This window comes from Lepidochelys kempii, chromosome 9 (assembly GCF_965140265.1).
Source record: "Lepidochelys kempii isolate rLepKem1 chromosome 9, rLepKem1.hap2, whole genome shotgun sequence".
NCBI lineage: Eukaryota > Metazoa > Chordata > Testudines > Cheloniidae > Lepidochelys > Lepidochelys kempii.
The window spans coordinates 76,923,690-76,945,317 of record NC_133264.1 but is presented as its reverse complement, the minus strand read 5'-3'; the positions used below and the strand labels follow the sequence as shown (position 1 = coordinate 76,945,317).

At 48.4% G+C, this 21,628-nt stretch overlaps 1 protein-coding gene across 1 annotated transcript; it reads left to right on the top strand.

The window, feature by feature from the left end:
• Positions 1-1,400: 1,400 nt before the first annotated feature.
• ARR3 (arrestin 3) lies at positions 1,401-20,017 on the top strand. Its single transcript, XM_073358840.1, has 17 exons — positions 1,401-1,456; positions 4,414-4,459; positions 6,445-6,475; positions 6,919-6,979; positions 7,621-7,665; positions 8,100-8,299; positions 9,042-9,101; positions 9,458-9,525; positions 9,918-10,053; positions 10,661-10,745; positions 11,909-11,981; positions 12,781-12,918; positions 13,637-13,720; positions 15,745-15,768; positions 16,545-16,597; positions 17,722-17,731; positions 19,727-20,017. Exons 2-17 carry the CDS (start codon positions 4,443-4,445, stop codon positions 19,824-19,826), a joined length of 1,185 nt encoding a protein of 394 aa, XP_073214941.1. The 5' UTR covers positions 1,401-1,456; positions 4,414-4,442; the 3' UTR covers positions 19,827-20,017.
• The last annotated feature ends 1,611 nt before the right edge of the window (positions 20,018-21,628 follow it).

Here is a 21,628-nt window from a genome sequence, read left to right as displayed (position 1 = left end):
AGAACTGTGTCCAATTCTGACGGCCACAATTTAGGAAAAATGTGGCCAAACTGGAGAGAGTTCACAGGAGAGCAACAAAAATGATAAAAGGCTTAAAAACCTGACCTCTGAGGAAAGGTTAAAAAACTGGGCATGCTTAATCTTGAGAAAAGAAAGTGAGAAGGGACCTGATAACGGTCTTCAGATATGTTAAGGGCTGGTATAAAGAGGACCGTGGTCACTTGTTATTCATGACTATTGAAGGTAGGACAAGAAGTAATGGGCTTATTCTGCAGCAAGGGAGATTTAGGTTAGATATTAGGAAAATCTTTCTAACAATAAGGATCATTAAGCTCTGAAATAGGCTTCCAAGGAAGGTTGTGGAATCTCCATCATTAGAGGTTTTTAAAAACAGATTGGACAAACACCAATCAGTGATGGTCTAGTTTTCCTTGGTCCTAGCACAGCGTGGTGGACTGGACTTCATGACTTCTCAAGGTCCTACATTTCTATGATTCTATGATTGAAGAATGCCAGGAAGAAACAAGGGGGGGTGGAGGGATAGCTCAGTGGTTTGAACATTGGTCTGCTAAACCCAGGGTTGTGAGTTCAATCCTTGAGGGGGCCATTTAGGGATCTGGGGCAAAAATTGGGGATTGGTCCTGCTTTGAGCAGGGAGTTGGACTAGATGACCTCCTGAGGTCCCTTCCAACCCTGATATTCTATGATTCTATGACTGCAAACAGGGACGGCTCTATCAATTTTGCCGCCCCAAGCAGTCCCCGCCCGAATTGCTGCTGCTGCAAGAGCAGCGGAGCTGCCGCCAATTTGCCACTGCCCCCGCAAGAGCGGCAGAGCTGCAGCCGAATTGCCGCCGCGGGACACGGACGGCCGCCCCATTCTCAATGCCGCCCCAAGCACCTGCTTGGAAAGCTGGTGCCTGGAGCTGGCCCTGACCGCAAAGCTTCCCTATTCTAATGTCTTCCCAGGGCTCCTTGTTACACCTCACCCTGCTAGCGTCTCAAACCAAGTCTCCTAATGACCTGGTGTGATTTTGCAGCAGTGCAGTGATTGTGGAAACAGGCTCCCAGCATTGTGCAAACTTCCAATGTGCAAGAGCAAAGCATCCATCCTAATTACAGTACCATCATCAGGATTTAAGCCTGCTCTACCAAGCTCTCTAATCTGCTTTCTCAGGGCTCCAGCAGAAGCATTATTTATAGCCCACTCTTACTTACTAAAAGTCCCCCAACTAATAAAGTAATAGGATTCTAGCCTTGAAATACTCCCCCTACAATATGCACACACACACAAATCACATCTCCAGTCAAAGCCTCTCTGGCAAGAGCAGTCTCCAGGGGAGGGACTAGCAAGGAGCTATAAGAAGCCTACAAGCAGAGAGCAGAAGCCTCCTTGTAACTTGGCTATAGAAGAAAGGGCTGGAAGAGTAGCTGGGCTCTGTTCACTCATCTCACAGGTAAGACCTCTCTACCTCCCTTTTTCTCAGGCTGGGAGAGGGAGAGGCTTTTTCTGTCCCTCACATCCAGTACTCTGGGGGAAGTTCAGTTACTCTGTCTGGTTACGTTATGAGCTCACTGGGGCAGGGACTCTTCTGGGTCTTGTAAAGCGCTAAGGACCAGTAGGGTTAATTTTTCAATAGCGGCTATATAGGTGGGTAGTGCCTTCTGGCCCACAAGGGGCTAAAAGAGGGCTGCCTGCCTGCTGAGACACTAAAGGACTTTGCCAACCCTATCCAGGGAACCCAGGAGCCTGCATGTGGCTGAGCTGGAAACCAGAGAACAGAAGTATTAATATATCAGAGTAGGAGATGCCCCATCCTAACCAAGCCATAATATGTCTCCAAATCCCTAGTGCACCCTTCCTCACAACAGCCTTAGGAGAAATCGGAGGGGACTCAGCTCCTTTCTTCTCTGGCTTCCTCCTTCCACTTTCTTCTTTAATTCCCACCACATCACACCATCAACATCCTGCCATAGACCTGCCTTGTCTCCATCTGGGGAATGGATGAGTCCCATAATATCCTCCTCTGCTCCCTCTTTCTCTGACTCAGGGTAATCTGCCTGCTACTGCTCCTGAGGTCTAGCTAGGGCAGATGCCCAGCGTTTCAGAATCCCAGAGCTTTTCCACAGGGCATTAAAGACACAGTCTGATGTTAGGATTAATTACCTGTCTCCCAATGGGGCAGAAGGGTGCTCATCCCTCTTTCCCCCAGAGTTCTGATTTCTTTTTTCTCCTGGGTTTCGTTTCAATTACACTGAAAAAAGCTCTGCCCATGTGCCGCCCAACTTAGCAGTTCTGCCTGGGTTCCTATCCCACCTGGCTTAAGCAGGGCTATCCAAGTTTAAGATGCTGAGCTCATCCCTGATAAGCTCCCCGCAAATCAGCTGATTACAACTGAGATGTTTACAAGTGTAATTCTGGCAGCAAAGACTGATAAAGTAAAGCTCATTCAGCTGATGACAAGATCTTGAGCAGTCCCCTGAGTGCAGGGCGAAGCCAGAATCCACTCCATGTTGGCACAACACTACAGTGCAGGGTTTACCTGAATTGTCTCTGATGATTAATGATCACTATGGCAGTCTATGCTCTCAGACCATTCACTGGGACAGAGGGAAGGAACCGGAACTGGATATCTATGGTCCCGGGAATTGACCTGGGTTTCGCACACCCCTGGAATGGACTTTGGGACCCTGGCCCTGCACCGCTAAAGCCATGGGTTTTCATGGATTTCAGTAAAAGCAAAAGCAGTCCCCATACTAGCTATGTAAAGAGTGAAGAGAGAGATGATGGATTCATGAATGGTGAGAGACAAATGTAGAGGCAGAAGTGGTTAAATATGGAAATGTTCAAAGCAGAACGGTATTTTCATTTTCCACAGGCTGAATTATAGGAAAGCCCATTGTGCAGACTGTGAGCTTTTTGGGGAGAGGGGACTGTGTCTTCCTGGGTATGTGTACAGTGATAAGCACTAGTCAGCAATGACAGTGGCAGTTGTGCATTCCCATTAAACTGATGTGGGGGTAGAGACAGGAGAAATAATTTCCCATAGCAGCAGTATGAAATGGATCTTACCTGCCCTATTTTTGTGCATTCTCAGAGTAATAATAATTAATAATACTTAGCCCTTAACTAGCACTTTCCATCCACTGATCTCAAAGCACTTTATAAAGTGGGATCAGCTTATTATCCTATTTTTACAAGGGACAAGCCCGCTGAGGAAACCGCGGTGCAGAGGCTAAGGACAACCATTTCAAAAGTAGCCCTATTTCTGGCTGCTTCAGCTTTTGGGCAACCAGTTTAAGACATGCAGGATCTAATTTTCAGAGGTGCTGAGCCCCCACAGCTCCCATTGACTCGATTGGGAGTTACTTGTATCTTGTCAGAAGAGGATAGGACCTCAGGAAGGGACTTCTCTTATGGGGAAAGCCAGCTCTTTGTCCTTGTTCAAAGACCCCTTCCTGGGAGGTTGTATGTAATTAGTGGCTTGAATATGCATTGGTCTTGACTGCTCTAAGCTTGGTTTCCTAGCTCCCTTTATAGAGGACTGGCAATATAGCAACCAGCAGCTTCCTCCTAATAAGTCATTATAGCAAATTTCTTGCAGATAAGGACTTGTGTAAAATGCTAGCTCCTCTAATAGCTTCATTCATTCATCCCGCTTTCCCAGCCCCACAGATGCTCACTCAACAGTCACTTGCCATCAGGATGGTCTGAAATGGTTCTTCTGTCACCTTCTAACATCTGTTCTGCCCTACTCATCACTCTCATCTTTTCTGACCCTCATTTTCTTTGCTGCCTTCCAGTGTGATAGAGGAAGAGTTGGATGCTAGGTCTGTTCCCATCTGGGCTATGGGGGTAGCCTCGAACCACAGTTAAACTTGCATCAGTGCTGCATGCACCTAGCCACGTCCACCAAGTCCTTAGGGAATCAGGAGCAAACATGGGCTGGGAAACAGAATGCCCTAACCCCACTCATAGCCTGGTTCCTCACGAAAGAACCAGTGAGACCATAGCCTGAGACCCCAGGCTGAAGGAAGGCCCTGGCCTATCCTAGTATCATAGTGTCCCATCAAATGTTAGACCTGTCATTGTGAGAACTAGGGCTCCTAGATATCTCACCCTGGTGACCCTAGGCTGAGGAACTAGGGGGCCGCCCATGCCATGGCCATGCCACTGAGTGGCGCTGTGACCCCACGCACCAGGTTGCAATGCGCAACGCCACTTCCTCAGATTTGGAGGGGGTGGGTGTCAGGGCTTATGGGCCAGGGGAGTCAGGCTGCTGGTGGGAAGGGGGCGCCTGAGAGGGGAAGAGGAGGGTCAGGTGGGAGGAGTGCAAATCTATGCACCTCCCACAATTTTAAGGGCTCTCTGAAGATCCTGCTTTTGATTGTTTTCTTTTGCTTCCTTTTGCAGAAACCCTGCTGTGCAGTGACTGATTGAAAATGTCAGACGGCTCCAAGTATGTCTTCCTCTTCCTTCTCCCACTATGTATTGGATTGGGGCACTGCAGAGTGCCAACATGCAGCACCCTTCACAGGAAAGAGGGGACCCCAAACACACTGTGTTAGCTCGCCCCAGCCCTAGTGGAGGCAGCCCATACCCTGCAGAGATCGGACGGAATGGGATAAATACCCATTGTTTTGAAGGCCTCAGCCCCCTCCGGGGACAGTCCTGCAATCAGCCCATGTTGCCTTTTGCTCTCTCTCCATGTGGGACTGGGACGTGCCATCCTCCAGGGATGGTCAGGCGTCTCATGCACGTGTGTTTAGCAGTGGGTAACAGGACTTTGCCTGGCTTTGGTGGCCCATCCCTCTCTCTGTGATGCATATTCAATGCCATCTGCTGGCATTATGCAAGCTCTCCCACTTTGTATCCCGCCCAGAACAAAGCCTGCATCTGAGGGAAGCTGGGTGCTTAATGTTAGACTTGATGGAAAGGGAACGTGGGATTATGGTAATGGGAATTGACACTGAAGTCACTATCAGCTCCTTAGCATCAGCCTCCAGCTGGCAAGGATGTCCAAGGTGACTTTAATCCTCCAGAGTCTGGGCCAGGAGCCAGATGGACATAGGACCAAAGGAACTTCCAACCCAGTCAAGTGTCCCAGCTCCTGCCAAAATCAAACCAGTTCAGTGGTCCATTAAGTCCAGTGTCCTGGCCCAAGCAGTGGCCAGTTCTTGATACGTTAAAGGAGGAGGAACCCCACCATCACAAAAAAACGACCCTCGTGGTAGGTCATATGTGCTGCAGTGTTCACGTGTAGTGGCTGGGCCCAGTGACTATAAACCCTGCATCTATCTCATAGATCAAGCAGTTTGACTTTGTTGCTGAAGGTCCCAAATCCAGTCTCTTTTGATGAGAGCGGTGTCTGTATGCATATGCAGCCACATCTATGTACATGGGGGATTGTCTCCTCACCACTGGGTGATCAGTTCATGCCAAGAATTAGGAGCATTGGGAGCCCATGTAGCCTTTACCCTGACTGCAGATAATGTCTAACTGGAATAGGAACTTGCCACACAGCATATGCTAAAGCATCAGAGTTTAGCGTTACTAAGGCCATATCTACACTACGGGGACTACAGCAGCAGAGTTATGGTGGCATAGATAGACTGGCATAACCTGTAGTGTAGACACATCCTACAGCAACAGTAAGGGTTTTTCTGTCATTGTAGGAATATCACCTCCGCAGCTGCATTTACACCGCGGGTTAGGTCGGCATAGCTCACCTGGGGTTTCCCCATCCCTGAGCACCTGTTGACTTAAATGCAAACCAGGCCTGAGTGTTTGGCAACAGTAGCTCCCTGTCCTGTGGAGAAATCCACTCCTCAGTGCCAGCAGCTAGAGAGAATTGGGGAAATGCAGCAGCCCTACCTGAGAAACCTGAGACAGGAGCAGGACCAGTGCCTGGCTGGCTGACCATATTCTACAGTGAAAGGAGATATATACACATGGTCTCCCTAACTCCAGGAGCTGTTCACTAGCTAACACTCTCACATCGCAGTTCCCTGCTTTCCTCCCCAGCCTTTAAAACATGGTCTGTGGCAACAGTATGTCCTCCACTCCTCCCCACCAGGAATATTCTTCTCATGATAGTAGGCAGAGAAATCCACAGCACAGAGAGCTCAGGGCATATGATATCTCCGTTCTCCCCAGCCATTTGAGTCTGCACAAGGCAGAAACAGGCAGAAGCTCAGTTTGGAGTCTGACCATGCAAGGGACTGAACGCCCAAAGATCCTGAATTCACATGCCCACTCCTCCGTGGCTGAGTGTTCTGGCTACAGACTCAGCCTCGCTCCCCGACTTCCTCCTAACTACCAGGTGAACTGACTCCCCTTCTCCTCCCTTTCTCTGAACATAGCACTTCAGCAGAGGCCAGCCTGCAGGGACTTGCAATCTTTTCCCAGACCTTCCCAACCCTTTTGTGTTTGTTTCCTTTGCAGGGTTTTTAAGAAGACCAGTCCCAATGGGAAGGTAAATACCTGCTGAGCTTGGGCAAGCCTGGGGGGCTGCAGAACACAGACACATGCAAATTTGTATCCCAGGACACTTTACCTGTTGAACTAGATTGTATTTGATTTACTCAGGCACTACTAAGAGAGACTTGCAGGAACATGTGTGTCAGAGACTCCATGCTAGGGGGATTCCAAATCCATCAGGGGTGCATTGTGGGGAATCCCTCCCTCTTCAATCTCTCTCTTACTCTATTTCTGATGCACCTGGCATTTTTAAATATAATGAAGTCCCTAAGTAATGATGGCTGTTCTGGTAACTTGAATAATCACAGTATCGAGAGATCTCCATTCCATGATCCCAGCCATGGCTACAAACTTGAAACTTCCACTAGTCAAATGAAGAACAACAACCTGTTTCTTTGATGTTCTTTTTTTTTTTCCCTCCCCTCATGCTGCCTCCAGTTATCCATCTACTTGGGGAAGAGAGATTTTGTGGACCATGTAGGTTCTGTGGAACCTGTAGGTGAGTGACGTTATTGTCCCCATCCCATTCTGCAAGCCAGTATCCTCTGCATGTGACACGGCAGCTGATTGCTATGTAGCTGGTTGTCATGTTGCAAACAAAAGTTTTGTGAGGCCAGATTCTCAGCTGGTGTAAAATGGCTTAGCTCCATATGTTCCAGTGGTCGGTGATTTTCAGTGGGAATAAGCAAGAGGAGCAAGCAAGACTTGTGAGAAGCAAAAATTCTGGTTTCCTGCAAATATCTGTAACATAAGACAAAGGTGGGAGAAGCAGAAAATCTAGCCTCTAGGAGCAGGTAGACAGACACGCACTAGCTCTGCTCAAGCTAGCACACTAAAAATAGAAATGTGCCCATGACAGCATGAGCAGCTTGCCTGAGTACGTACCCAGGAGGTCAGCCAGGTCTGTATATGGAGAAAACTGATCACTACATGGAAATGGTTTTGGAAGTATTTTAGGAAGTGGTAGCAGCTCTTCAACATGCAATTTCCCTATGGGATGGGCTAATGTCTCTGCAGCTGGAGAAAGGAGCTACTTTTGTTGACTAAATTTTATGGATAAAGTACATTTTTAAAAGAACATTTGCAGCCCCACCTGTTGTGAAGGCTGAGCTCACCTGCACTTCTTGTGCTTATTTGCAGATGGTGTTGTCTTGATTGATCCAGAGTATCTGAAGGATAGAAAAGGTAACTCTCTGCAGCAATAAGATGCAAATGTTGTGGCTATGATATGCCTTGTGACTGTAGTTAGGTTAAGTGCCTAGTGATCACCAGTCTCCCTATTCAAAGCAACCCTTCCTGAGCCAGAGATGAAAGACTGTCTCTGTTTTCTGCTCTTCTCTTCTGTCTTGGGGACTGATTCTGAAGCTCCCAGAGGCTTGAAGAAGGATTTCATGGATCTTTCTATCTTTCCACTGGGCTTTAGAGACCCAGCCCTAGATAATTGGGTCAGATTTTTGCCTGCACAAAGAAACTGCTTTTAACTTTGAAGAGTCATTAACATGGCCCCTTCTCTTGTCTCAGTCCTGCTCCTCCACCTGCCCTTTCCTCATTTCCATTCTTTCCTTTTGCTCATCTTCTTTTCTTTCTTTCAATTTCCATCTGTCCTGCACTGGCCCCAGTGTATGTGATCCTGACTTGTGCATTCCGCTATGGCCGAGACGACCTGGATGTCATTGGCTTGACCTTCAGGAAGGACCTCTATGTCCTGACCACTCAGATTTATCCTCCTGTGCCAGAACAGACACCAACTTCCCTCACTCCTTTGCAGGAAAAGCTGTTGAAGAAGCTGGGCGAGCATGCTTACCCCTTCACTTTCGAGGTAGGAACTTCTAACACACATGGCTCTTTCCATTCACACACTCCACTATCTCTTGCTATGCACAGCCTCTCTGGAGCTGTGAAGCAATGGCCACTTATCATGCTCCCCAACAGATGATCCAGGATCAGTGGCAACTAAGTCAAGGAGTTAACTCATAGTAGTATCCTTCTCAGCTACCTCAGCTCAAAGGTGCTGCCATATTGCTGGGGGAGCAGTCTTGAGATTTTGTCCCTTGGGTAAGGGATTGGGGCAGAACCAGCACCAGCATCAGCTTGAACAGAAGCTTCCTATGGACAGACATAAAGCCCATGTCATAGACAGTGGCTTAAGAAAGTACGAAGAGACTATGGGGCCCCAAATGCGTTGCTATCGTGGTGTGGTGTATGGGTGTGCAGTGTGTGTGTGTGTGTGTGTGAAGTTCCTTGCTCCATTTATGCCTTAGGGAACTAATCCTCAGGCAAACTCCTTATCTGAGCCGATAGCCATGATGGAAGAGGAAACTCAACTGCAGAACTCTGAGCTGCTACCAAAATATCTGCCAGGGACACATCTATCCCACCATAAACCCCAAGCCTCAGGGGACTGAAGCTAGGGATTTTCTCATCCCGACACTCCTCGGTGCCAGGGGTCACTAGCCTGGAGTCAGACATTACAATGAGTGAGGGGGAACCTGAGCTCTGATTGTGCTGTTCTGCTGGGTTGGGTTTGGTGTTCTTGGTAAAGATTTCCTCTCTTCCCCCAGATGGCAACCAACTTGCCCTGTTCAGTCACTCTCCAGCCAGGACCGGACGATCTTGGAAAGGTGAGCTTGGGTTCCGCATTTCATACCTATCATTGGCCTGAGAGAAAGACAAAGAGGTGGATGGATGAATTAAGAATCTGTCTCCAACAACCTGCCCCAACTTTAGGGCTCCAAAAATCACAGCTGCTTCCATTGTGGTACAGCCAGCTGGGGGGCAGCTCTGAGAGGGAGGTAGCACAGCTGCTTCATGCAGAGACAGGGTCTTCAGAGAGGTTGATGATACACACTGATGTGATGAGGAAAGGAGGTGAATAAATGTAACTATCAGCACTTATTATCCCTGATGGAAGTTAAGGGGCCCTGTTCCACCCTGAGGCCTATCACAATAACCTTGTAACCATCTGTGTTTCCCTCAGGCTTGTGGTGTGGACTTTGAGGTCAAAGGATTTTGTGCTGAAAATCTGGAGGAGAAAATTCACAAGAGGTAATTCCAGTGCATCCCTTCTTCCCCCAGCACCCTAAAGCAAAAGAACCAAGTTTCTCCCCTGAGGCCAAATCCCTGCAGGAGGGCAGCCCTGGGTTTATACTTCCAATGGAGGCCACAGGCTTTAGCCTCCATCATCCCTGCCTCATGCTTTTTGATTCAAGGTGCCAGCCTCTGTTTCCATTTCTGATGCTTCTTAAGAGCATACTTTGGTTTGCCCATGCATCTCCCTGGGGCGGGGGAATAAAAGTGTCCATCTGTTTAAGCAAACAGACATTTTCCTCCATTCTTTTAGATCTAGCTGGGGGAGAAGGGTAGGTTATATGTGGGACCCCTTGGGACAGACCCAATGTCTCTGTGCTTACAGGCCTGGCCATTTCTCATCCCTGCAGGAATTCAGTGCGACTGGTGATCCGAAAGGTCCAGTTTGCCCCAGTAAATACGGGTCCAGCACCAAAGTCAGAGACCACCAGGCAATTCATGATGTCTGACAAGCCCTTACACCTTGAGGCCTCCTTGGATAAGGAGGTCTGTATCCCTGTATGGAGTCTCTCCCGTGTACTCTTGCAAGTAGGGCCTGTCCCACACAGACTGGTACATGCTGGTCTTTCCCTTTGCTGCTGGAGACTGATTACAGCAGAAATGCTCAGCTGTAAAACTGGGGCTCCAGAAGAGGATCTCGCATCCATTCCAGCCTCCTGACCTATTGTGCCTCTCAGCCTTCCAGCATCCATCATTCATTTGCCAATAAATATGGGGGCTTCATCACAGCCTGTACTTTTTAAGACATGCTTTACCCTGGGGTGAATCCTCAGGAGTGTAGTTGGGCTGGAACTTTCTCTTCTATGTCTGTATTTCTAGTGCTTGGAAACAGACCCTTTCCACAGACCCAAGAAGACAAAGGACCCCCTCCTATCTGGGCTGTCCCCTTCTTGGAGAGGAGAGGTCCTGGTGCGCATTGCATATGCATTCCCTTGGGTCCCTGCATCCTAGCTATTACAGGTCTCTCTTTCCATGGTGCCTCAACTTCTACTTATCTATTTAGGTCCTTACTTTGGTGCCCATCATCATAGTATCTGGCTACTTCCTTAACACCTGTTAGTGCGCAGTGTAACCAGCTCCGTTGTGATTGCAGATCTATTACCATGGAGACCCAATCACTGTCAATATTAATATCAACAACACCACCAACAAGATTGTGAAGAAAATTAAAATATCAGGTGAGAGAGAACATGGTGCACACCCTCAGGCCTCAGCTTCATTCTTACCTCCTGTGCCCCACATTGTTCCTTTTGTTCCCTGTCCTACACTTTGCTCATGCCCCACACCCTGGGGCAGACCTTTTAGGTTTTATAAATAAGCGTGCACATGGGCCCAGTAGGTGAACTGTGCTGGTTGGGCACAAGGCCGAATGCCTCACCTCTTCTCTTCCCCACTCTCCCAGGCGCAGAGAGTAAATCCCTGCGCCTGCTTCTCCTCTCACTTGGACCAGTTCTACACCAGTGTAGTTCCACTGACTTCAGTGGGGTTATACCTCCTTTAAACCAATGCATGGGAGGGAAGAACCAGGTGCTTTGTATGGTTCAGGGATGCGGTTTAGAGACACAATAGTTTCATTCACCCTCATAGAGCTCAGACTGTTAGGGGAGGGATGAGATGTAAAACAACTGAGGCCAGAAGCCTGAACGACGTGTGTCATGCTCCAACTTTATCTAACCTGTCAATTCAGTGGTGGAATGACTAGGAAAATCCTTGGGAAGCCCCCTGCTATTCCACTGGTTTAAGGGACTACCTCTTGAGATGCTACAGAGCCGCAGTGTCACGGGACATGCACAAGGAGGGCAAGCATGAGCATGCCCCTCCTCCAATCCCTTCTCCTTCGCCTCCTCCAATCCCTTCTCCAACGCCTTCTCCTTCCCTGCTGCTGGTGTCCCAGGCGTTGCCTCGGCCTCCAGCCCTGACTCACCTCAGTGAGTGCCTGCAAAGCAGGCAGCAGTGCTGGGACTCCAGCAGTGGGGAAGAAGCAGCAGCTGGAGGGGGAGCGGGAGGGGGAGGAGGAGTTCAGGTTGCAGCCAGCCGCCCTGCTGCTTCCTCCCTCCCTGGGGGGGGCGGGGGTTGCAGGGACACGGAGAGTGCAGCTGCCAGGGCAGCTGCTGCCACCTTGCTGCCGGGCATCCCCGCCAGGGTGTCTCGAGAAATCTGGGCCGGGGGGGGATCACGCAGACCTTTCACTTGTGTGTGTTTAATGCGCCCCTCCGAAAGCGGTCAAATTTAAATCCCTGCGCATACCTCTGTACAGAGCCACTGACGGTGTGTGCAACATCCTATGTGATAGGCATGTCACTGCCACGATAGACATTGTGTTCCCTTTCTCTCTGATCAGTCGAGCAGATCACAGACGTGGTTCTCTATTCGCTGGACAAATATACAAAGAACGTGTGCACAGAAGAGATACTGTAAGTGAGAGGAGGTAGCAGATCATATATCACTGGGCTTGGCTGTCCAGTAGAGTGATGGGGAGAGAGAGAGAGAGAGAATCAAGGAGTGGGAAGAGAAAGATGGGGAAAGAGAGGAGGCAGGAAAGATGACGTTTCAATGCGGAGCAAGACTATCCAGAGTTCTAACAGGAAATAGGGAAAAAGAAACAGAGCTTTGGAAGGGATATAAACCCCCAAGCATCACGGCATAAGCCACTGTCTAACCACTGGGAGCTAGGAGGAAACTTCCCAGGGGACAGATTGTCACACAACTGCCCACAGCAGGGTCCTTGCAACTTTCTCTGGAGCATTTGGCGCTGGCCACTGTAAGAGACAGGATACTCCGTGGACTAGTGGGTCACAGGTCAGATCTAATCTGGCAGGTCCTGTGTTCCTGTGCAAAGGAAGAGGGAGAAAGAAAAGGGGAGGAGGAATACAAAGGAGAAGGAAAGTGGGAGAGAGAAAAGGAGACAGAGAAGCCGGGGGATACAGACAGCAGGCACGTTTGTGTTTGGCGGAGTGGCGGGCGGAATAGAGATTCTCCTCTTCCTGGGGCATATAGACAGCAGGGTTGGGGGAAGGGATCAGGTAGTATGCTGTGGCCTTGCTCTGCCCAGACACATCTGCTCTGGGTCCATAATCACAAGCCGTTCCCTGGTGCAGCAGCAGGCAGCTCAGGATCCTAGCTTTCCAATGGGTTACTTGCATTTGTCACTACTCTGTTCTCTATTGGGACTTTGGTGGCTGTTCCGAGCTTTCCTCTCTGCATCCCTTTCAGTGAGACTGTGGCTGCCAATTCCACCTTCTCCAAAAGCTACACAGTGACTCCCAGCCTATCATCCAACCGTGAGAAGCGTGGCCTAGCACTTGACGGCAAGCTCAAACATGAGGACACCAACCTGGCCTCCACCACCATGTAAGAGAAAGGCCTCCACCCTGCCAACAGTGCTCTCCGGCCGATCTCTTTGCTTCTCTTATCAGTCTCTGCCAGACAACCACTTCCCACACACTACTCCCACTTTGTACCATCCAGTGCTGCTTGCCAATACCTAGGTACCCAAACCTTGAGCTGCAGCCTCCACTCCTGCTAGTCCAGTCCTGGGCCTCTACACACTGCTTATGTACCTTGATCCTGTCCTGCCTCAGTCCCTGCAGCTCTGTTTCTAAGACCTTCTTGAGCAGAGACTGTTAATCATGCTGAAGAATTTGTTGCATTTGTGATGAGGCTGCACACCCACTGATCCATCTTGCAGGTGAGAGGTAAACCCATGGGCCTGACCATGATCTTTAAAAGATCCCATAACACTTTTTCCAAGAGCTGGTGCATCAGCCCTAGTGTCCTGATAAAATTCCAGCTGAGGTAATTACCATCTACCCCCACAAATTCCTCCATGCTTTCAGCTACATTAGTCTTCCCTTCCTTTGTACCCTGTGGCTGTGCAGTTAAACAGCTACTTCCCTCTGCACAAGATGGAGCCCTATGGGAGACACAGATTATAAGATTTTTATGGCATTGTTGTGGTGGCTTAAACCTATTTTAGTAGCTGTCATCCTGATCATCAGGTGACAAATTCAACATGGCATTTCTCATCCCAGGTCATCTTCTGACCTCTTTTCTATGCTTTTTCTTGTAGACTGAGACCTGGGATGGACAAGGAGGTATTGGGGATCCTGGTGTCCTACAAAGTGAAGGTCAACCTAGTGGTATCCAGAGGAGGGTGAGCGTCTCTCCGGTATATAGAGTGTGACTCTTTGGTGTAAGAGTTGTGTGTTTGAACAACACCTGGCATAACAGTGACCCAGTGCATGACTGGAGCTCCTAGGCACTACCCCAATACTACTACAGCTAATCAGAATAATACTGACATGTACTGACCAGGGAAATAGCTTAATAACTGGATTCCTTAGTTTGCCTTTTGGGGCCATCTCTGTACCCTACAAACACTTAAGCCAGGGGTTCTCAAACTACATTGCACCGCGACCCCCTTCTGACAACAAAAATTACTACATAACCCCAGGAGGGGGGACCAAAGCCTGAGCCCGCCCGAACCCCACTGCCCCAGGTGGAGGGGGCCGAAGCCTGAGCCCGCCCGAGCCCCACCAGCCTGGGTGGAGGGGACCAAAACCTGAGCCTGCCCGAGCCCCACGGCCCTGGGTGGAGGGAGCCGAAGCCTGAGCCTGCCCAAGTCCCATTGCCCCGGGTGGAGGGGACCAAAGCCTGAGCCCGCCTGAGCCCCACCGTCCCGGGTGGAGGGAGCTGAAGCCTGAGCCTGCCTGAGCTCCGTTGCTCTGGGTGGAGGGGACCAAAGCCTGAGGCCGCCCGAGCCCCATTGCCCCAGGTGGAGGGGGCCGAAGCCTGAGCCCGCCTGAGCCCCACCGCCCTGGGTGGAGGGGACCAAAGCCTGAGCCCGCCCGAGCCCCATTGCCCCGGGTAGAGGGGGCCGAAGCCTGAGCCCGCCCGATCCCCACCGCCCTGGGTGGAGGAGACCAAAGCCTGAGCCCGCCCGAGCCCCATTGCCCCGGGTGGAGGGGGACGAAGCCTGAGCCCACCCGAGCCACACCACCCGGGTGGAGGGGGATGAAGCCTGAGCCCACCCGAGCCCCACTGCCCTGGGTGGAAAAGCCAAAGCCCGAGGGCTTCAGCTCCAGGTGCACAGGTGCCAGCTTACTCTGGGACCCAGGGATGCTCAACCTCCCGCTCTGCGCTCACCCACCTCCTTCTCCCAAGTCCCCACCCCCACTCCCCCTCTTTCAGCCCCACGTCTTCCCGCCCAATTCCATCCCTCAACCGAGTGCGCCCTGTCCCCGTGCCTCCCTCCTCCCTCCCCGGCGCCTTCTGCCCACTGTGAAACAGCTGATCACGGGCGGGAGGCACTGGGAGAGAGGAGGAGGAGTTGATCGAAAAGGCAGCCAGTGGACAGGAGGCGCTGGGCGGGGAAGGGAGGAGTTGGCTGCCGATGGGTGCTGAGCACCCACTAATTTTTGGAGCACCTTTTGGAATTGGCACCTATGCCCAGGTGAGGGCCTGTAAGCTGAGCCCCACCACGCAGAGCTGAAGCTGGTGGGCTCAGGCTTCGGCCCCAGCAAGTCTAATCTGAGCCCTGGCGACCCCATTAAAACGGGTTTGTGACCCACTTTGGTGTCCTGACCCACAGTTTGAGAACTGCTGACTTAAATCATACAGGCATTGGGTCTTCCACATGGCATCCGTTCCAGAGGTGAGCTTTGGCTTCTCAATGATTCCCACCCCTTTGCTCCCAGGTCACATCCCCATTTATACCCATGCACCTCACTTTATTACCAAACATTCTCTAATGTCCCACATTCTCATAAGCAAACTAGGGAAATGTGGTGGAGATAAAATTCCTATAAGGCGAGTGCATAACTGATTAAAGACCGTGCTCAAAGAAAGAAGTTATTAATGATTCATTGTCAAACTGGGAGAGCATATCTAATGGGGTGCCACAGGAGTCAGTCCTAGGTCCAGTACTATTCAGTATTTTCATTTATGATTTGCATTACGGAGTGGAGAGTCTGGGACTCTTGACACATCACCATAGGACACCTGGGTGCCATGACAGCAGGGATCTGTGAAGGGTGTCACTCACCTGCCCAAAGTAACAGTGACACGAAATGAAAAGCCTCATTGTCCAGAAGGGGACATTTTCCACTCATTCATTAAATTTGTATTTGTTGTACTGTTTTTTAGCTGAATTCTATGTTCTTTCTTTCATCCCCACAGCATCCTGGGAGATCTCACTTCAAGGTAAAGAATGAGTCGATTGACGGGTGTCTATCAGGAATGGTGTCCCTGCTTACGGAGCTTTGCAATCGGATGGTGCACAGGGCCCAGAGACAATGAATCCTTCTTTCACTGTACAAGAATAAATATCAAGCCGCCCCCACAGCTTCACACCTCCAAAACACACATATGCAAACACACTTTCAGACACCTTGTGTGAAGATGTGATTGTCAAACCCCACACCGCCTGTGTGACACCTTCCTGTGTCCTGCTAGTGGGTGGCTCCTCTTCTCTGGGCTCTCATGTTCCCTGCTCAGCTTTTAGTGCAATTACCCAGCAGATGACTTGTGCTAAGAGAACTTCACTCAAAGTTGAGGAAGGAGTGGGTCAAGTAGAAAATCCAAGGCCTTTTCTGGCCCAAACCATGATTTGCAGCCTGACCTCTCTCCAGTCCGCTCTCTGACCTGTATTTCGCAGCACCATTCAGGGAGTTGGATGGTGTTCCTAATGCAAACACACACAGCTGCTCCCCATCCTGTCCTTGTCCCACAAAAGTTACATTTTAACACATATCAGTTTTAATTATGATTTTGATTATGTGATTGTTGCATAGCATTGTGGGACGTTTCCATGACTGCCAGAGTGCTGTAAGCAAGCCTGAGCAGAGACAGCCAGACCTGTACTCATGCCCATTGAAAAGGCCGTCAGTTCAGGAGGATTTAACATACTCTTGTGCTCTTCCCTCACAACTGTCTCTGTGTAATTCTCCCCTTTAAGAGATGTGTGCTTTTCCTTCCAGTGATGTTGGTGTTGAGATGCCTGTTATTCTGATGCACCCAAAGCCCACTGATGGTGAGTGATCACGCTGGAATACAATTTTCACTAGGGAAGCAGCAGGGAGGAAATGCATTCATATTCCTGAAGGAGTCAGAAACACTAGTGACACCAGTTATCTCTAAGGCCAGGTGAAGCAGTTCAGCTCAGAGAAGACCCAACCTAGATGGAAACAAACCTCAGAGCCTTTCCAGGGTGGGATCAGTTCATTTGCCCTTTTCTCTGTGGCTCTGTTTCTTCTGCCATGGCCAGGCCTGGAAGCTCCAATGCACCCTGAAAGAGAGAGGCTTGTATTATTCCCTCTCCAAACCGAGCTTCCACACTTTCTACAACTGACCCATCACTGGGTTCCCATGATGTCCTACACAGTGTGCCAATGAGACCATCAACAATATGAAGAAGGCACGGGCTGTGCTTTCCAGAGTCCATTGTTTCCAATGAATTTGTAGTCAGTCAGAGCAGTTCCCACTTACATTTTAGCCATGATCTGTCTATGGCATGCCAGGGGAGGTCTCCCGTAAGTTTGCCACCTCTCCAGATCTTGACAGGACCATCTTGTTTCCTGCAAACTTGTCTTGCAGAACATGCAACTACATCATCACACCAGTATGCTGCATTGTGATGGCACAGACATCACAACTTCATGATGCCGTGGAGTTGTAGTGGAGGACAAATTTTTAAGGGTGGTGATCCAATGCCCAGCCAAGACTTGAGGCTAATGCTCTGCTGGAGCAAAGGTCCTATTTTGCAATTGTGTGTCTGAGCCACTAAACACAACACAGGTAACAGGAGAGCTGTGAACTGTGTTTAATGCTTATTTAGCAGAATTGAGTAATAAACGCAAAACTCCACAATGTGTGTAGTGTAGTGGAAGGTTTGACTTTGCCTTGAGATCTAGGCTGAGAAATATTCTCAAGGTTGCATGGTGTCTCAGCCATATGTCTACTACTGACCTTCCACAGTAACTCTGCAGATAAAACACACAACCCCTGTCAGTTATTTGCCCCAGAATGTGTCTTTCCAATAGAAATATCCCAGTAGTAAGAACATGTCCTTTTGAAATGCCTGTTTCAGACTAACCTCTGTGTGTCTCTCTCAATCTTTCTCCGCCTCCCCACAATGTGTTTATAAATGGACTATAGAAAAGCCAAGGTAAGGAAAAGGTTTCTCGGCCTCTATACCAACGCTTTCTGTAAGAAATCTGTTACATAAACTCATTGGCGATAGCTGCAATACTAAGTAACCTGCTCCCATTTCAATATGCAGTTATGGAGCCTCCTGTGAGTGTCTTGGACCAAAAGATCCATCATAGAGCTCAGGCCCCACAAATGTGTGCTCTCGACATCACAACAGACACAATGACATTACAATGTGAGGTCACCACTAAAATGAGCATTGTCATAGCGGGAGGAGAAACCAAAGCTGTAAGAGAGGCATGTTTGCAGCTTAATTTTGTTTATTTTATGGTTTCCTGGCTTTTCTTCTCCTTGCTAAAATCACACTTCGCCCCTGTTGTTTCAGATCCAAACTGTGTTGCCTATTTCAGTGTTACTTTATTATTTTCTGAAGGGAGTTGCTGTCACCAACTTGGCTCCATAGATACATGCCCTGCTCTGTTGCTATGGTAGATGGCCCACTGATAGAGATTTCTGTCCCTTGCTCCTATCAGCACAGCTGAGAACACAGACTACAGCGCTCCCAGTGCTGTTGCTTCCTTGGTAATCTTAGCTGGCTCCAATTCACTTAAGCTTGGTGGCTGCTGGAGGCTGCACTCCAGGCACTGGACTACCGGAAACTGTAACCAAAACAAAATCCAAAATATCCCTAGAGAGAGGGCACTGGCTGAATTCTTAACAGCAATAAATCCTGTAGCTACTGTAATTAGTGTAGGAAATGATTAAAGCATCCAAGAACTGTCCCAACAGGACACAAATCCACCAGGATTGTTAGTACCAAATCCCGCTATGTGCCAATAAATTATATATTGAGAGCCAGCCTCATAAGATAAAGTCCTGTATCGCCCTGGTAATTCTGTTTAGCTCCAGAACACTCTGTCCAAAGGACTCTAATGGTGAAATCCCACTTCCCTAGCTGGCAGCAATATATACTGACCAAAACACAAGGATGGAATTGCCACACAAGTTTCCCCTCTAGGAAATCTCACAATGTCAAATCCATCCCCCACTCCAAAGTCCACCAGCTATGACTTTGATCTATAGTTGCAAGACCATGAAAGACCATTTTTGTGTCTAGTTATATCCTGCGAGGTGCTGCTGCGAGACACTGGAGAAATGCATGAAAATCAGAACAGTACTTTGGGAACAGGCAGAGTCCAGGAGCTCCCTATGCCTAGATAAGCTACTCACGTGTTCTCACAGCAAAGAATGTGCCCTTTATAGCCTCTCTATGAGCCTAGTCAGGATATTTCAAATTTCTCTCAGGAGTACGGAACCCACTTGCACTTCATTCAGTTTGTCGAATCACTTTATAGTCTTGAAATTTTGGAACCTGTTTTGCTGAATTTTCTCCTTTTTTCCTTCTGTTCCTTTTTGTGCCTCTTTCTCTGTTTCATGGTGTCATTTTGCATTTCCCTCTTGCAAGAAGGTAACTAATCCTCTTTATGTCTCTCTGTCTCCATTTTGTCTGTTTGGTCACTGTGTAAAACTTTGTCTTCAGGAATCTCTTTAGATGCAGGTTTCCCCCCTCCATACACACACCTAGCTGAATGTCCTGGGTAGAATTGCATTGCTTCTGCTGGTAAAAGTCTCAGCCACTTGAGTAGCTATTTACTATTCATCAGCACATCTTGTGGATTGCCTTCAGTAAATGTCCCCCACTACACTGTCCTTACCAGTTAGCACTCCAAGCCTCCTGGGGCCACGGCTGAAATATGTACAGAAGGCGAAGCACTGTTCCTCAACAGAACATGTGCATTGAGGAGTCCTGTGAGGCTGGGTGTCAGCAGAAAGTGGACATTGTCTCCATGCTTCTGATTATTTAAGCAGGGACTTCACCCTTTTGGGACTTACACACTGTGACCCTCCCTCCTCTCCCCCCCCCCCCCGCCCCACACCCCGAGGCAGATGATGTGTGTAGTCACCAAAATCCCAATTTTGAGGCCTCATCATTCTGTCTTCTTCTCTCCAGTGAGGAAGACATTGTGATTGAGGAATTTGCTCGCCAAAAACTCCAGGGGGAGAAAGACGATGAAGATGAGAAGGAGGAAGCTGAAAAAGATGAAAGCTAATCTGCTGCCCTGTCCGGTCCAGCCAGAACATGCAGCAGTGACCACTCCAGTGCACATAGATTTTTTAGAGCCGTGCCTGATGTACCAATCTTATATTGTGGTGTGATACAATCACCATTTGTTAGCAACTGTAATTATTTGAATGCTGTCAAGGAAATGTGTTACATTCTGTTTATGCCACCCACTGGAATTCTGCAACATTCTGCAATTTCTTTATAAATAAAACTATATAAACTGAAAGGTGCTGGAATCCATTTATTTTGGCTTTGGTTTGACTCTGATCACTTCCTCATAAGTCAAGGAAGAGCCTACAAGCTAGAGACAAAGTTGGTGCACAAGTCCCTGTGTCTCTTTCACAACAGCACCAGCTAGGTGGACACCACCCCACAGGGAAGGGTCAAGTCCAAACAAATTGTTTTTTTTAAATATGTTATTAAAGGAGAATGTTCAGCATATGCTGTATATACTATTCTTATAACCAGTTCAGATCTGGAACAGCCTTCCAAGGGGAGCAGTGGGGCCAAAAAACCTAATTTGTTTCAAGACTGAGCTTGATAAATTTATGGAGGGGATGGTGTGATAAGGTTACCTAAAATGGCATATGGCTCATCTGTGACTGCTATTAGCAAATATCTCTAATGGCGAGAGATGGGACCCTAGATGTAGAGTTACTACAGAGAATTATTTCCCAGGTGTCTGGCTGGTGGGTCTCACCCACATGCTCAGAGTGTGATTGATCACCATGTTTAAGGTCAGAAAGGGATTTTTCCCCAGGTCAGATTGGCAGAGATCCTGGGAAGGTTTTTTTGCCTTCCTCTACAGCATGGGGAATGGGTCACTTGCTGGTTTGAACTAGAGTAAACAGTGGATTCTCAGTAACTCAGCCAGAAGTTGGCTCAGTAACTCAGCCATTTGGCACCAATTGCAGAAGAGAATGGAACCAGCAGGATCATATTTGTCATCCACGTTTAACTGTGATTGTGACAACAGTTGACCAAAACCCCATAACAGCATTACAGTCAATATCTAGTGCTCTGTGGCAAGCAAGATCTAAATTCTGCAACAAGGTTCTTTGGATTCTCTGAAGGGCGCAGAGACTGGAAACTCTGTGGCAGCTAAATGTTAAAAAATATGTTTAAAATTAAATATGTAAAAGAATAATACAGTCAATGGTATCCATTCTTTTTTATTGTGTTATTAAACTCAATGTATCTTTACCCTGCCCCCACATGTTCTGTTTTAAGGTAGTACACATTTTTGGATTGACAATGCATAACTTCATCATAGAAGCTTTGATGAAAATAGGTTCTGGCAGCTAGAAAGGCATTGCAGTTTGGGAGCTGGACATTTCTGCTAAAATGAACAACAGTGATGTAAACTGTTATATTTAGACTTCAGAGTTAATACCACCTTAAGATGAATGGGGCATTTCACACCTCAGATCTACTGCTTGAGTCTGTCTGCAAATTCAGGCAGATATCATTGCCTCAGTTGCAGTCATGATTTGTCTAGATTAGGGAAATTTGCACCAATGTAACCATATCAATGTAGTTACACCGGAGCAAATTCCTTATGTATTGCGATGATGCAAAAGTGGGCTTGCTTCTATGCAGGTAGGTTCACATTGGAGAAGCTCGTTCAGTGTTGCACATGTACACAGGGAGGTTGCATTGGTTTAGCTACATTGGTGCAGCTACATAAGTGCAACAAAAGTCACGTTTAGATAGGACGTCATGTCCTATATTTCAGATTTTCCCTACAACCATGGTCATGTTTGCACTAGGAAAATTCAGACCCATAAT

What these genes read in the sequence shown, in the direction of transcription:
- ARR3 (XM_073358840.1), top strand. An exon ending in GAGGAGAAAATTCACAAGAG is followed by an intron (nt 9,526 to 9,917) that starts GTAATTCCAGTG and finishes TCATCCCTGCAG; the next exon opens with GAATTCAGTGCGACTGGTGA. An exon ending in GTGTGCACAGAAGAGATACT is followed by an intron (nt 11,982 to 12,780) that starts GTAAGTGAGAGG and finishes CATCCCTTTCAG; the next exon opens with TGAGACTGTGGCTGCCAATT.